This window comes from Lutra lutra, chromosome 14 (genome assembly GCF_902655055.1).
Source record: "Lutra lutra chromosome 14, mLutLut1.2, whole genome shotgun sequence".
NCBI classification, from domain to species: Eukaryota; Metazoa; Chordata; class Mammalia; order Carnivora; family Mustelidae; genus Lutra; species Lutra lutra.
In genome coordinates this window covers 15,652,937-15,666,133 of record NC_062291.1, presented here as the reverse complement: position 1 = coordinate 15,666,133, position 13,197 = coordinate 15,652,937, and the positions used below count along the sequence as shown (strand labels likewise).

Here is a 13,197-nt window from a genome sequence, read left to right as displayed (position 1 = left end):
AGTATAAACATGCCATCACTTACTGTATACATACAAGGTAAATTTTAAAATGGCATGTGTTTCAGGAGTTTTCTAAGAAAAAAAAATCTCCCTCTGTTTCTAAGTAGTTTAAAACCTTGAGATTCATATGTGGATGGAAGATCACACACAAAACCATGAGGAACTTTTTGCAATGGCTCAAATGTGTCAATAAATACTTTTCCAACAATTTGGGGGGCAGCATTATTTATACTTGCATTGAATTTCCCACAAGCTCATCAGTAAATACGTCCGTTCTATTAGAGAAAAGAAACACTAAATACTGAACTACTGATTTTTCTGATATTACCCCTTTGCAGGGGGTTGGCCACATGTGAAGAAGAGAACATGAACTTCAGGCATGGGCCTGATTCGGAATCTGGCTGGGTGATGGTGGACCATTGTTCATTTTTGTAACTCCAGTCATCTCAAATCAAGTGGGGAGAACACCAGCTCCCTCAAAGGAGCTCATCAAAATCAAGTAAGATGATGTATGTAAAGTAGCAGGTGCAGGCCATTTTGTTCTTGTTTATGTTTTCTCCCTGATTTCCTCCACTGCTATGCAAACACTTGCACTGTGGGGGAGTGTTCACAACTCAGCCCCTATTTCTGGCACCAAACATCATGCCAGGTGCTCCCTCGGATGGCTTGCCTTTCCTTTGCTCCCTCCACAAGGCAGAAAAGCAGGCCAGTCTGTTTGGAGATGCCCATACTGGTCAGCAGCCCAATGCTCAGCTTAGGAATTCACCCTAGTGAAGCCTATTGGGAAATACATTAAGCACTAACCTCATTCTAAGCCAAAGCAGAACAGGAGAAAAATCACAGCAAACTCAAAATAGGACCTATGATGCACATTCCACTTCTTGTTTTTTTCTAAGGCAACTGATGTTCTCTCCTCTTCCCGGATGGATGGGGTGACAAATTCAGACAGGCTGTCGAAGTCACCCTGATTATTTATTTGCTCTTGGACAGTTTTTTCCTCATCCCCATCCAGATTCCTGGATTCCTCTTCAACTGTGGGGAAGTGGGTTTCTCTATCAAGTAGAGAAATCTGGGTGGCTGGGATGTCAGAAACCTCTCTTCTTCATTTCCCCAGCAGCTCCTGGGGTCCTCCTGGACCTGGTCATTACAGAACCATCCCTGTATGGAAAAGGACTCCCTCTCAGATGAACCAAAGTAAGCTCCATGTGCAAGAATCAGAAATGAGGGGCACCTGGGTGGCTCAGTGGGTTAAAGCCTCTGCCTTCGGCTCAGGTCATGGTCCCAGTGTCCTGGGATCGAGCCCCACATCGGGCTCTGTGCTCTGTGGGGAGCCTGCCCCTCCCTATCTGTCTGCCTCTCTGCCTACTTGTGATCTCTGTCTGTCAAATAAATAAATAAAATCTTAAGAAAAAAAAAAAGAATCAGAAATGAAAGGAGCCTGGTTACAGGAATGATTCATAAGGTTCAAAAACAAAATGGAGGACTATCCAACTTTGTCACATTGCTTTAGCTTTGTAACACCCAGGGTGTTGAGAAACTATCATCAGCGAAATGGGGATGCAAATTTAGCCTACCATCTGAAAAGGGACACATGCCTGCAAGCCCAGAGTCCAGGAGAGTGGACACAAGTCCCTCAGCTAAGGCCTCATCTTCTCTAGGACCGAGCAAGATAATCTACAGAAGATTCACTGACTTCAGTGAGTGATTTTAGACACAAACACCATGATCAGGTATCCTATTATGTGCAAGGATCAGAATAAATTTACACATGGGGTGCCTGGGTGGCTCAGTGGGTTAAAGCTTCTGCCTTTGGCTCAGGTCATGGTCCCAGGGTCCTGGGATCGAGCCCTGCATTGGGCTGCCTGGCAGAGAGCCTGCTTCCTCCTCTCTCTCTCTCTCTCTCTGCCTGCCTCTCTGCCTACTTGTGATCTCTGTCAAATTAAAAGAAAAGTTTTAAATAAAAAAAAAAATTTACACATGTGGAGGGGAAATTATATAGGACACATACAGAATTATTATAATCAATATACAATATTCAAAGATCAAAGATTACACTTTTTTTTTTTTTTTAAAGATTTGAGATAGAGCGGGCACATAAGCGGGAGGGACTGAGGGAGAATCTCGAGCAGATTCTACACCCAGGGCAGAGCCGGGATGTGGGGTTTGATCTCAAGACCCTAAGATCACGACCTGAGCCAAAATCAAGCCACATGCTTAACCAACTGAGCCACCAGGTGCCCCTACATGTCTTTTTAAGATAATATGGAGCCATTTGTGCAAATACTCAATGACATCTTGAAATTGAAGGCCACTTTTACATTTATCTGCCCCTGGTGTCCTCTTTAATTAGAATGGACCTCCTTCCACAGCATGGACTAAACAGGCTGATGAACATGGGGGACACAGCACTTCCTTTTTCATTCCCTGCATTATTTCCCTTCAAATTAGAACTGTGCCAGCTTTGTCAGGCTAAATTCTAATGCAGGTTTCACAATCTTCTAGAAAAACTCTACTAAAGCTCAAAGCTTAAGAGCTTAGTAGGTAACTTCTTTAAAACTAAAAGATAAAAATCTAAAATCCCTCAAACTATTTCCATAGAAGTCTTCTGTTACCATCTCTCCCTGTAAACAACAGGAGGAAAAATGTGGGCAAAGTGGGATCAAGGTTTTGGTGTTCCACAGATATCTTGAGTTCATTAGACTACATTGTTGTTCTTTACATAATTCGTGCCCCCAAAGTAGTATCTTGATTTCTTCAGGCTAAAGTATACCAAAGATACTGTCAGTAAATGTCTAAATAGCCCAGTTGCTCAAAAGATCACAGAACACAGGGTAAGCAAGAATAGGTCTTGCATTGAGACCCCCTCCTGTGCTTGACATGCTCCAGGTGGGAGACAGAAAGGAACCCAAGCCAGAAAAACCACTGCCAGACATCTGACACCAGGAGACAAGGATTCTGGCTCTTGGTCATTTAATAACTGTTTGAGAAATGATGGTGCCTGCTTCCACATAGGTGGTGGTTTTCCATGTAACACAAGGCCCCTCCACAGACCCCATGCAATTCTAGGGCACCATCACTGTTACTCAGCGTGGTCAGCCAAATGACATCTCTTATACTATCACGGAGCATTTATTGCTTAGAGCATACCCTTGGGTGGGTGGGGGTGGTAAGAGCAAACCAAAGATTGCTGAAGTTTGAGGGAAAGGCACTATTAGAAAAGTACAACGAAGGGACGCCTGTGTGGTTCAGTCAGCTGGGCATCTGCCTTCACCTCAGGTCACGATCCCAGGGTCCTGGGATCTAGTCCTGCATCAGGCTCCTTGTTCAGCAGGGAGCCTGCTTCTCCCTTCCCTGCAGTTCCCCCTGCTTGTGCTCTGTATGTCTCTAATAAAAAGAAGGGGGGAAAAAAGAAAAGTACAAAGAAGAAACCCGGGTACAACAAGAACAAAGTCAACCAACTGCCCCAATCTCTGGGCAAGGTACAGGCCAGTTTGCTGAGGAGAGCAACAACACATTAGATCTAATGAACAGCCTGCAGTTCCAGAACCAGTATGGCATAGTCTAGGAGTACTGCCTCAGCCAGTATGGCGGAGTCTAGGAGTACTGCCTCAGCCAGTATGGCGTAGTCTAGGAGTACTGCCTCAGCCAGTATGGCGGAGTCTAGGAATAATGGCTCTGAAGCTACAGCCTCTACACCTGACTGGCTTTGCAACTTTATGGCCTCAGTTTTCTTATCTATAAAATGGAAATTATGTTAGCACTCACTTTATAGATTTTTGTTGAGGATTAAATACATCAAGCATTTTCAACACTGCTTGGTACCTGCTTAAAAATTTTATATCTTACTTCCTAATTATAATCCCTCATAGTGGGAGGATCCCCTCTTTTTTGCTTGGTAGAAACTGAGCTGAAGCTCAAAGAAACTTGACTAAGACTACTTATCTTTAAATGGTGAAGCCACAATTCAAAGCAGCACTCTCCCATCTGTAAGTCATACAAACACTTCAAATATTTTAAATATGTATTCTCCCTTCATCTTCTGTCCTAGCTCAGTGGTTCTCCAAAAATGGCTCCCAGCTTAGCAGCAGGACAATTAGCCGAGAAATTGTTAAAAAGGACTTTTCAGGCCCCACCCCACATCTGTCCTGTCAGATTAGCATGGCAAGTACAGCTGTGTGCAGCTCCTTTCCCCTTCTATGGAGAATCGGACTGTAGTAGGAGTACTACCGATTATACTCGAGGAATGAATAAATCAGGAGAATGGAAGTTACAGGACAGGGAATATAGTCCATGATACCAGAGTACTGTTGGAGGGTGACAGATGGGAGCTCTGCTTGTGGGGAGTGTAGCGTAACAGATAGAGATGTGGACTGTGTTGTACACCCGAGACAAATGTGTGTCAACTGTATTTCAACAAAAAAATTTTAACAGAAATCTAAATATCCCAGAACAATTGTGAAACACTAGAAAATGTATTTAGTAAAGATAATGGACAATTTTACCCTGGAGATCCTGAACAGGAGACAGGGACATTGTAGGACAGCTGAATTTCCAATTTTCCTGGAAGCACAGAGCTTCCATATAATAGGGTCAATTATAGAGTCAATTCTCCATGTGACTTTCGGCAACTCAACCAATCTGGGACTCAGGGAGCAAAGTGAGTGACCTCTCCTATCCCTTACTAGGTTATCCACTCTGTGAACTTTAAATCCCCCTGACTATACTTTAATAAGTATGATGTAGGATAAAATATAAATCTCAGGAGTAACCATTGATAGAGTTATGTGAAAAATGAAATTATCTGGGTTTCAAATTAGATCGGAGAAGGAAAATCTGCAAGGGTTCTAGCAATCTCATTATTCCAAGTTTCAAAGTAAAAACATGTAGAGTATAAGAAAATAAAAGTCAACATGATTATCAAATAAGTTACTTAAGTAGGCTATCTTTATGGAGAACAGGGAAAAAAGTATGACTAACCCACACCACAGTAAGTTTGCCCTAGTGAGGAGCTTCCGTTGGAATGCACATCAGGGGCCAGAGTCTACATATGGCACAGCTCTCAGAATGGAAATCCAGAGCCTGAGTTCCAGTCTGAGCTGGGTCTAACTAAACATGAGCTTATTTTGGTTCAAGATGCAGTTTCTTCACCTGTAAGTGGGGCAGAGAAATTAAGTTACATCCTGTTTTAGATTTTTTCTGAATCTAATTTTTTAACTCTTCTAGGATTAAACACAGAGGATTAAGATGCCTCATTATACAGGCCCCTGCTGGTGGCAGGGGTGGCCAGAACCACCAGGTAATAAACACGTCCTGGAATGAAAGAAGTTTCAGGATGTTTTGGCCCAAGTATAGACTGTAGACAAGTCATGTACCCAACCCAACATGAAGTTATCCTCATAGTGAAGTTCATTCAGATACCAACAGGATGGCGTGAAGTTGACTCCAAACTTGTATGTCCATAAGGCCCACACAGCGGCCATCACTTCAGACTGTTACCACTTAGCTTCCACTGATCAGGAATTCCTGGAGAAGTTCTACCCCTTCTGCCTAAAGATCCAAACTGTTAGCTTTAATTGAAAAATACCTCCAAGTTCTTTATGACTAGAGAGTCCACTGGGAACCAAAAAGTCAAAGACCTTCAAAATCTCCCAACTTCACAATTCAGTTTATGGAGAATAGAACACAAAACTTGGTGGCTAGTACCCTCAATGACTGTTTCACCTCAGAAAAGGCAAATCAGAGATTTCTAATTGTTTGAGGGACAATCAGATTTGTTTTTTCCTGCCTCACCTGCCATACTATGTGCACCTTACTACAAATCACCCTGGGAAATACATCCATTCAAAGGGTGAGGAATCCCAGGCTGAGCTCTGCAGTGAGGGGCCATGGCACACAGAGGCAGGGGGGCCTTGATAGACCACTCCAGGACTGGAGCAGAGAGAAAGAGAAAATGAAGAAGAGGGATGATGCTAAGAATCAGGGAAGGCCAGAAGCAGCCCTGGAAGGCAGGGTTTCAAAGACCCAGGCTTTATCTTGGGGGTGCTCAGAAGCCATGCAAAGGCTTTGTGCAGAAAGAGGATATGAGCCCACCTGCCTTACCAAGATCCCTTAGTGAATAAAGACTATGTTTTCTGAGGATGAACAGGGTCACTCAGGAGTCTGAATTCCAAGTGGTCCCTGTCTCTCCTTTTTCAGTAAGGCATGTGACATCAATAGAGGTGCATAGTCATGGTTGTAGTATCATCCCAGTTCCACAAGCCTACCCAGTGACCACACAGCCGTATTCTCCTGCCCCTCTGGGAGAGAAGCCAGTGCCAAGAGTGGTGCAGAGAATATGCTCAGAAAAAGGAAACACAAATGAACTCTGCAGTTATTTGGCTCATTTTTCAGAATCCATCTAACAAAACACCATGTTCCAGTAGCCAGAAAGGATGGAAAGGCTCACAACTGGCAAAATCACTGAAGGACCTAGACTAATCATGCCCTACTTCGCAGCACTCCCATTTGAATTTTTTTGTTTTTGTTTTTGTTTTGTGTGTGCTAGGCTTGCAGAGGAACATCTGTGTTTGCATTGGGGACTGTCAAAAAGGCATAAAAGAGAAATGGCTAAATACGATTAAAGATGTAGAATCGGAGTTTGCTGTGGCATTTAAAAGTGAAAAGGAACCAAGCAAGACCCAAGACTGAGAGCCACAAAATGGGTAAAGGCACTGGAATGAAAATAAGAGCCAATATTGACAATTAAGAAAAATCTTTGCATTTTGGCAGTCCACCTATACGCCTGGTGTGTCCCCTTTCCCCACCCTCTAAACCTATTGCTTGTTTAGGAAAATGAAGAGCAAGAGTGGCACGGGGAGAGGAGCAGTGACCAGGGATCATCTCCTTTCAGCCCGATTGGTTATTTTCCCACTATCGCAATTGCTTTAACTCCTTAACAAAATATACATTATACAGTAACTATGGTAGAAAACTGGAGTTGAATGATTTAGCAAGCACATTAGAGGAAAATAGCCCCCCCCAAACACAAAGTTTGCCACAGAGAACCTCAAAGTATTAAGTCATATTTTTCTAATACAATTAAGTGAGCTTTTCTATACATGAAGTCATAAAGGAAAAATTTGATTGACTTGACTACCTAAAATTTAAAATTTTACATGATACAAAATAAGTGAATTTAAAAACAATAGGGAAATAGGGGTACCTGTGTGTCTCAGTCAGTTAAGCAACTGCCTTCCACTCTGGTCATGATCCCAGAGTCCTGGGATCGAGCCCCACATCAGGCTCCCTGCTTCTCCTCTCCCTCTTCCCTACTTGTACTCTCTCTCTCAAATAAGTAAAATCTTTAAAAAAGTAAGGAAATTTAAAAAAAAAACTATTAAGTTATGATAGGAAATTTTAATTAAGTTTGGTCATCTAAGTTTTTTATGTATCCGTATTTCCTTTTGGGTGTTATACACAACTTGTAACTGCCCTGCAAAGTAAATGGTAGCAAGTATAGTTAACCTGGGAATGTGAAAGAGAGGAGTATTATTACTCATTTAGCTTCATGAATGTACAACCTGTGCAACAGTACAGGGCCCAAGCTTAGAAGATGCCTATGCTTGGTTTAATACTATGCTGTCACAGTCTTGGACATGTTTAACTTCTATTTTCTTTTTTAAGAAGTCCTCAACTCCCTTTGTCTTTGGGCTCTGAAAAATGTGTACTGGTCCCATCCTTATAGTCCTATAAATTACCTATCTACAAAATAAAGTTTTGCACTGAAGAAGAATACCAAGATGCTTAGGAGAAGTTTATAGCCTAGAAGTAGGAGTTTAGTAATTCGATTATAATAAAACAGGGTGATTGAGACACATGGTAGAGATGAAGCTCAAACAAGGGAAACATTACTTCTTGGTTGGATGAGGTTAGTTAATCTGCGGAAGAGGCAGCTTTTGGTTGAATCTTAAAAAATAGTACAACTTGAACACTAATGGGAAGAACAAAGAACAGGGCACAGAGGTAGTGAGCTGTCTGAAAGCACAGGGACTGAGGGACCTCGGCAGACGCAACTGTTGGGTTTGCCCACTGCGAGAAGACCCCAGGCTGGAAGGGCAGGAGCGGAGGCTGTGGGAGTGCCTTGAATATCCAGCTAACGAGGCTGGGCATAATTCAAGAGCAGCGGTGAGCCACCGGAAGGTTAGAGAGAACCAGGTAGCCACAGTCATCACTTAGGAAGATGAAAGCCAGCCCGAGGCCAACACTGGTCCCTGTGTCCCCTTTTTGGGCTCCCAGCCCAGTGCTATCTTCACAAATGACAGGGACCTTATGCTTTGCAGAGTTGCTGCAGGGAAAGTACCAGCCCATGCCTACCTCTCATCCAACCAGCTAGATGTCATCTGCTCTAACTGGCCAACCAGATGTGTTTCCACACTCTGGAGAACCAACCTTTATTGCTGAAGGTTTGAACTGTCAGAGCAGATAACCAAGGGACACAGCTCTGAAAACACAAAAATCAAAGTATATGCACGCTCAGAAGAGTAACACCAATACCAACATAGTGAGACTTTATCGCCTGAACTTGAGCACCTCTAAAAAAGTTCTTGTGGGTCATGATAGCATGGACACTTACTCCATTTCTTTGAGACAACAAAACTACGGAAGTGGAAACCTACATTCCAAGTGCCCAGTGCTTTGGTCCATGAGACAGAACAGGCTCCACCCCCCAGGTGAAGATTTTACAACCACCACTTGGGATCTTTCTCTATTAGGGCTGCATCAGAAAACAGTAACTTGCACTTGGATTTTACATTTTTCAAGTTTTTATTTCTTCAGTCTCTCTTGGTCTCTCTGTTCTCTATTGCCCCGCACACATACCAATATATTCACACCTCTGTATCGACGTACTCACGCATATGCACACCCACGCACACACAGCACCTGAATAATTTCCTTGCAAGCTGTACTCAACTCCAAACTGAAATTTACATTTCTAATTCTAAGGGTTTCACCCAATCATGTTCCAGAAAAATCCCAACCCTCTACTGATAGTTATATTTTAATATATTATTACTTGATATCAACTTAGAATTTTATTGTCCTTTTAGCAGGAATATAAGGAATTATGTGAAAATGAAAAATGTATGAAGAATCAATCAGGAAATAAATTACATAAAATACTCAAGTACACACTATTAAAACTGCCTAAGAAAATGTAACTGACACCTATCATGATGTATCACTGAAATGAAATGGGATTTTAATTTTTTTTTTTAGCTCCACTAAAACCATTTCTTCACCAAGAACATATTAAATGAGAAAGCTGGTTTAATATTCTAGCTCTGAAAAAGGAGATCTTAAGCGACACTACACCATCTCTTTAGCAAACAATCTATCACTATTTAAAGATGGTTCAGTTTTCAAAAAAGAAAACACGCTACTTTTTGGGGAAAAAAAGTTGTCAATATTCCTTTTAATGATATCATGTGTTTTCTTTAAATGAAGCTTAGAGGCAAAGACAGACATTTCAGTGAATATCAGCGTATTCCTCAGAAATGAAAAACTGTTTTCTCATTCCAATTTCCATGCTATACTGAATTATAATATCCTGTATCAAGAAAAGCTTTTGATATTTCAGAACTAAAACATAAAACACATTTAATTTGGGAAATTAAACTCGGGATTAAAGGATAATGAGCTTCACCTTGGAACTTTTCCATCTTCATCATCTGACCTTTAACACGGAATTTTACACAAGAGAGGATTTAATCAGAAGAGGGTCCACAGACATATTAACTGATAAATAGTTAGGGATGGACTCCAATCCCCTTTTTGTTCAAGCAAATTCTCTTTTGTTCCTCTGAGCCTCACTCCTCCCTCAGAATGTTTGGTGAAACTCTCAAGATCTGACTTAATCTGACCGTGTCATGGAAACTGGTACCAGAAACAAAGAAGCCCATTGCTTCCACCAACCTGCAGTCTTCAGCTTGAGAAGAAGGCAAAAGCCTTCCCTGGGCTGCATGTCTGAGAAGAGGGTTGGAGAGACAATTAGCAACCTAGGTAGAAGAAAATCAAGCATCCTACCTTTTTAAAAATTCCATATACTCGGTATGCTTGATGAGTCCTGTCCTCATCATGATCGTTTGAAAACATTGTCGATCGATGGCCCAGAGTTTCACATTTACAAGAGCTGGAGGAGAGAAAAAGAAGATAACAGGGAAAAAAATTAGACAACTTCAACCATGAACCACATCACACAGAAGAGAGAAGGGACCCAGGAGAGTCCTGGGGAGCCTGAACCTTCATTTACAGCTGATACCATCATGCTGTCCTATTTCATTAAGGACCCACGTATTCTTACAAGGTAAAATGTAGTTCATTATTTTCCTTTTAGTGTTATTACCTAATAGGAAGATTCTTGGTGGTCTTCTGTCCTTAAGGGATGGGAATGCCCAAGTACACGCTGAAAAAATTTTGTGATTTCAAGACTACCTGAGCAAAAATCATGTGGAGAGAAAGATTCACAATTAATAACACTCCCTGGGAATTACCCAGAATGGTGTTCATGACTCAAATGATCACGTTTTCACTGTAAAAAGTAGAGGTGAAAACTCAGTCTTCAGGCTAAGTGGGGTGAATTTAATAAAGTAGAAATAAATGCACAGTGCTTTCTACATGAAACCTATTTTTGCAAATTTAACCTGTGCCCAAAGCTGTCCTGTGAATTTCTAGTAGATAGGTTTGTTGAATTTTAATTTCTTTATGTACATGGTCTTTAACAATAATAGGAGATCTTAAGCGACATAGAATACCATGTTGAAATAGAATACCATGAAGTTCATCGTTTGGTCTATTACAACCATTTGATCTACTAAGAGACAAGTTTTAGAAAAAGACGCTATAGGGTAACAGGTTGATATCATGAGATAAGCTTAGGTTTTAGAAGAATACACTAAAAGTCTCCACACCCCAATCTGTGTGGTGGGCATACAAGACAATGTACTATGCTGTTTATATATGTTTGCAAAATTTCACAATAAGAAATACTTTAACACACAAATGAAGCAAGCCAATTCACAGCACATACCCGTGGGGGATGGGGTAGGTAAGGATGATGGAGGGGTTGGAGCCAGACAAGGGAGTAGAGACAGTTTATAGTTTAGTGAGCCAAATGTGGAAAAATTGAAGAGGACAATTTTCTCACTAAGCCCCCGGAACGTAATGGATGGAGATCTGGGTGTAGGGGAGGGGGGCAGAGTATTAGGTTGCAGGTGTGACACAAGGTGAGGGACACTGAGTAACACGGAGCAATGGAGGGAAAGATAAAAAAGGAAATACCATATTCTAGAGTAAAACCCTATCTTTGAGTTTTACCTAATATTTCCTCGCAGAACCGTGTGACCCTAAGAAACTAGAATGTGACTTGTCCCTTAGCCTGCTCTTTACTGGAGAATTAAAGGTGCTCAGTTAATGAGAAAATGAACAAAGCCACAAAGGCTAGTGTATGCATGGCTCTGGGCCAAGAAGCCTTTAAAAATGAACCATCATCAAAAGCAAAGCTCATGGCACAGGTGCTCTCCAGCTACATTCTAGCTCCTCAGCTCAACCCAGGCTCCTTTCCAGAACACCTGTTCACTTGAGACAAACCCCGAGACTGGATGACATGACCTCGAAGGATTGCCAATTTAGGAAAAGATTTACCAGAAGGAGTGTCTTTCAGAAGTGACAGGAGCTGAGCTGGGGGAGAAGTGGAGGAGGGGAAATCGGGGTGGGGAGAGCACAAGACCAGGACTGGGAAGGGGCCTGGGCCGGGGAGTCCAGACAGGGATACCATGGTCTGAAAAGGCAGAGACAGTATTTATCTTTTTTTTTTTTTTTAATTTGTTTATTTGACAGAGAGAGAAAGCACAAGCAGGGGGAGTAGCAGGCAGAGGGAGAAGCAGGCTCCCCGCTGAGCAGGGAGCCCAATGAGGGACTCGAACCCAGGACCCTGAGATCATGACCTGAGCTGAAGATAATACTTTACCCACCGAGCTGCCCAGGTACCCTGGGGTTGCTCCATAAATTGAGAGGTTACTGTGGGGCAGGGGAGGCCTGGAAGCCAGGCAGAGGAAGCAGGGATTTGTGTGATAACCAACAGAAGGTTACTAGAGATCTTAAAATCAAATAAAGAAAAAAAGCAGAATTGAAGAAAATACCATAGATACATCAAAAACGTTTGAATGCTTGTAAGAAAAAAAAAAAAAAACAAACAATTCTACCTTCATCATTCCTAACGGTTCCTGGGTATTTCCACTATACAAAGACTTCCTCCAAAGGATGAATTAGGATACACTAACCTTATTTTAAAAATAGTGGTGATGCAAACAGTTGTACTATTAAGGATACGCATCCTGGACTGCACATTCAAGGACTGACTAGAAGCAGACTGTCTACGGAAGTCAGGGATGCCTGCCTGAGAGGGTTCTGTCCTGCGGACAGACTTCACCGGCATCCTCCCGGTGGCACTATATAAAAATTTCTATCACAGGCTCGTATACACTGAGTGATAGCATCACAGGGATAGCTGATGGAGACTAATCGAGGAGGGGCAGAAATTGGGTTCGGAAGCACCCAAGTCAAACAGAGCCCTGCAGCCAAATAACACTTTATGTAAAAACAGGGAGGCAGAGTGGGAATAGGACCCAAACGGAGAAAACGGTTCTGCCCATGTGCAGCGATCAGTTTCCAACAAGGAGGAGTAGGTACCAAGACAGGTCACGGTACTCAGGAGTTAAGTGAGGAGGGTCAGTTGTGTGCGTGTGCGTGTGTGTGCGCGCGCGCACTTGTATAGCTTGTGACCAAGTTATCTGCAACAGTCTGAGTCCTAGTTCATACCTGGAGGCCAGGCTGTGTCCCAGGTCCCTCCTGATGAGCCAGCTTTATGCCCTGCCTGTGTCCCCGTCTAGAGCACGTTCTCACTACGGTTCATCCTCTCTGCTATGTCTGGATCCTGTTTCCTCAAGTAAGTCTGTACATTACCCCCAGAGAAAAGTCCATGTCTCATTTCTTGTAACTTCTCCCCACTCAAGAAATTAGCTTTTCACTTGATAAGTATTCGGTCTATCTGCCTAATTAATGCAACTTATGTACATAAAGTTCACCTAAGGAAAAAAGCAAGCCTAGGTGGCCTCTCAGGTTACATTAATTCGGTTTAGATATTTTAATCAGGCCTCTGAA

General features: G+C 42.3%; 1 protein-coding gene across 2 annotated transcripts in view; it reads right to left on the bottom strand.

The window, feature by feature from the left end:
• PRKG1 (protein kinase cGMP-dependent 1) overlaps positions 1-13,197 on the bottom strand; it is a 1,261,510-nt gene that overhangs the window by 458,166 nt on the left and 790,147 nt on the right. For both annotated transcript variants that reach the window (XM_047703632.1, XM_047703631.1), the window contains exon 4: positions 10,063-10,168. In XM_047703632.1, the coding sequence (XP_047559588.1) occupies positions 10,063-10,168 (106 nt within the window). The remainder of the gene's footprint in view (positions 1-10,062; positions 10,169-13,197) is intronic.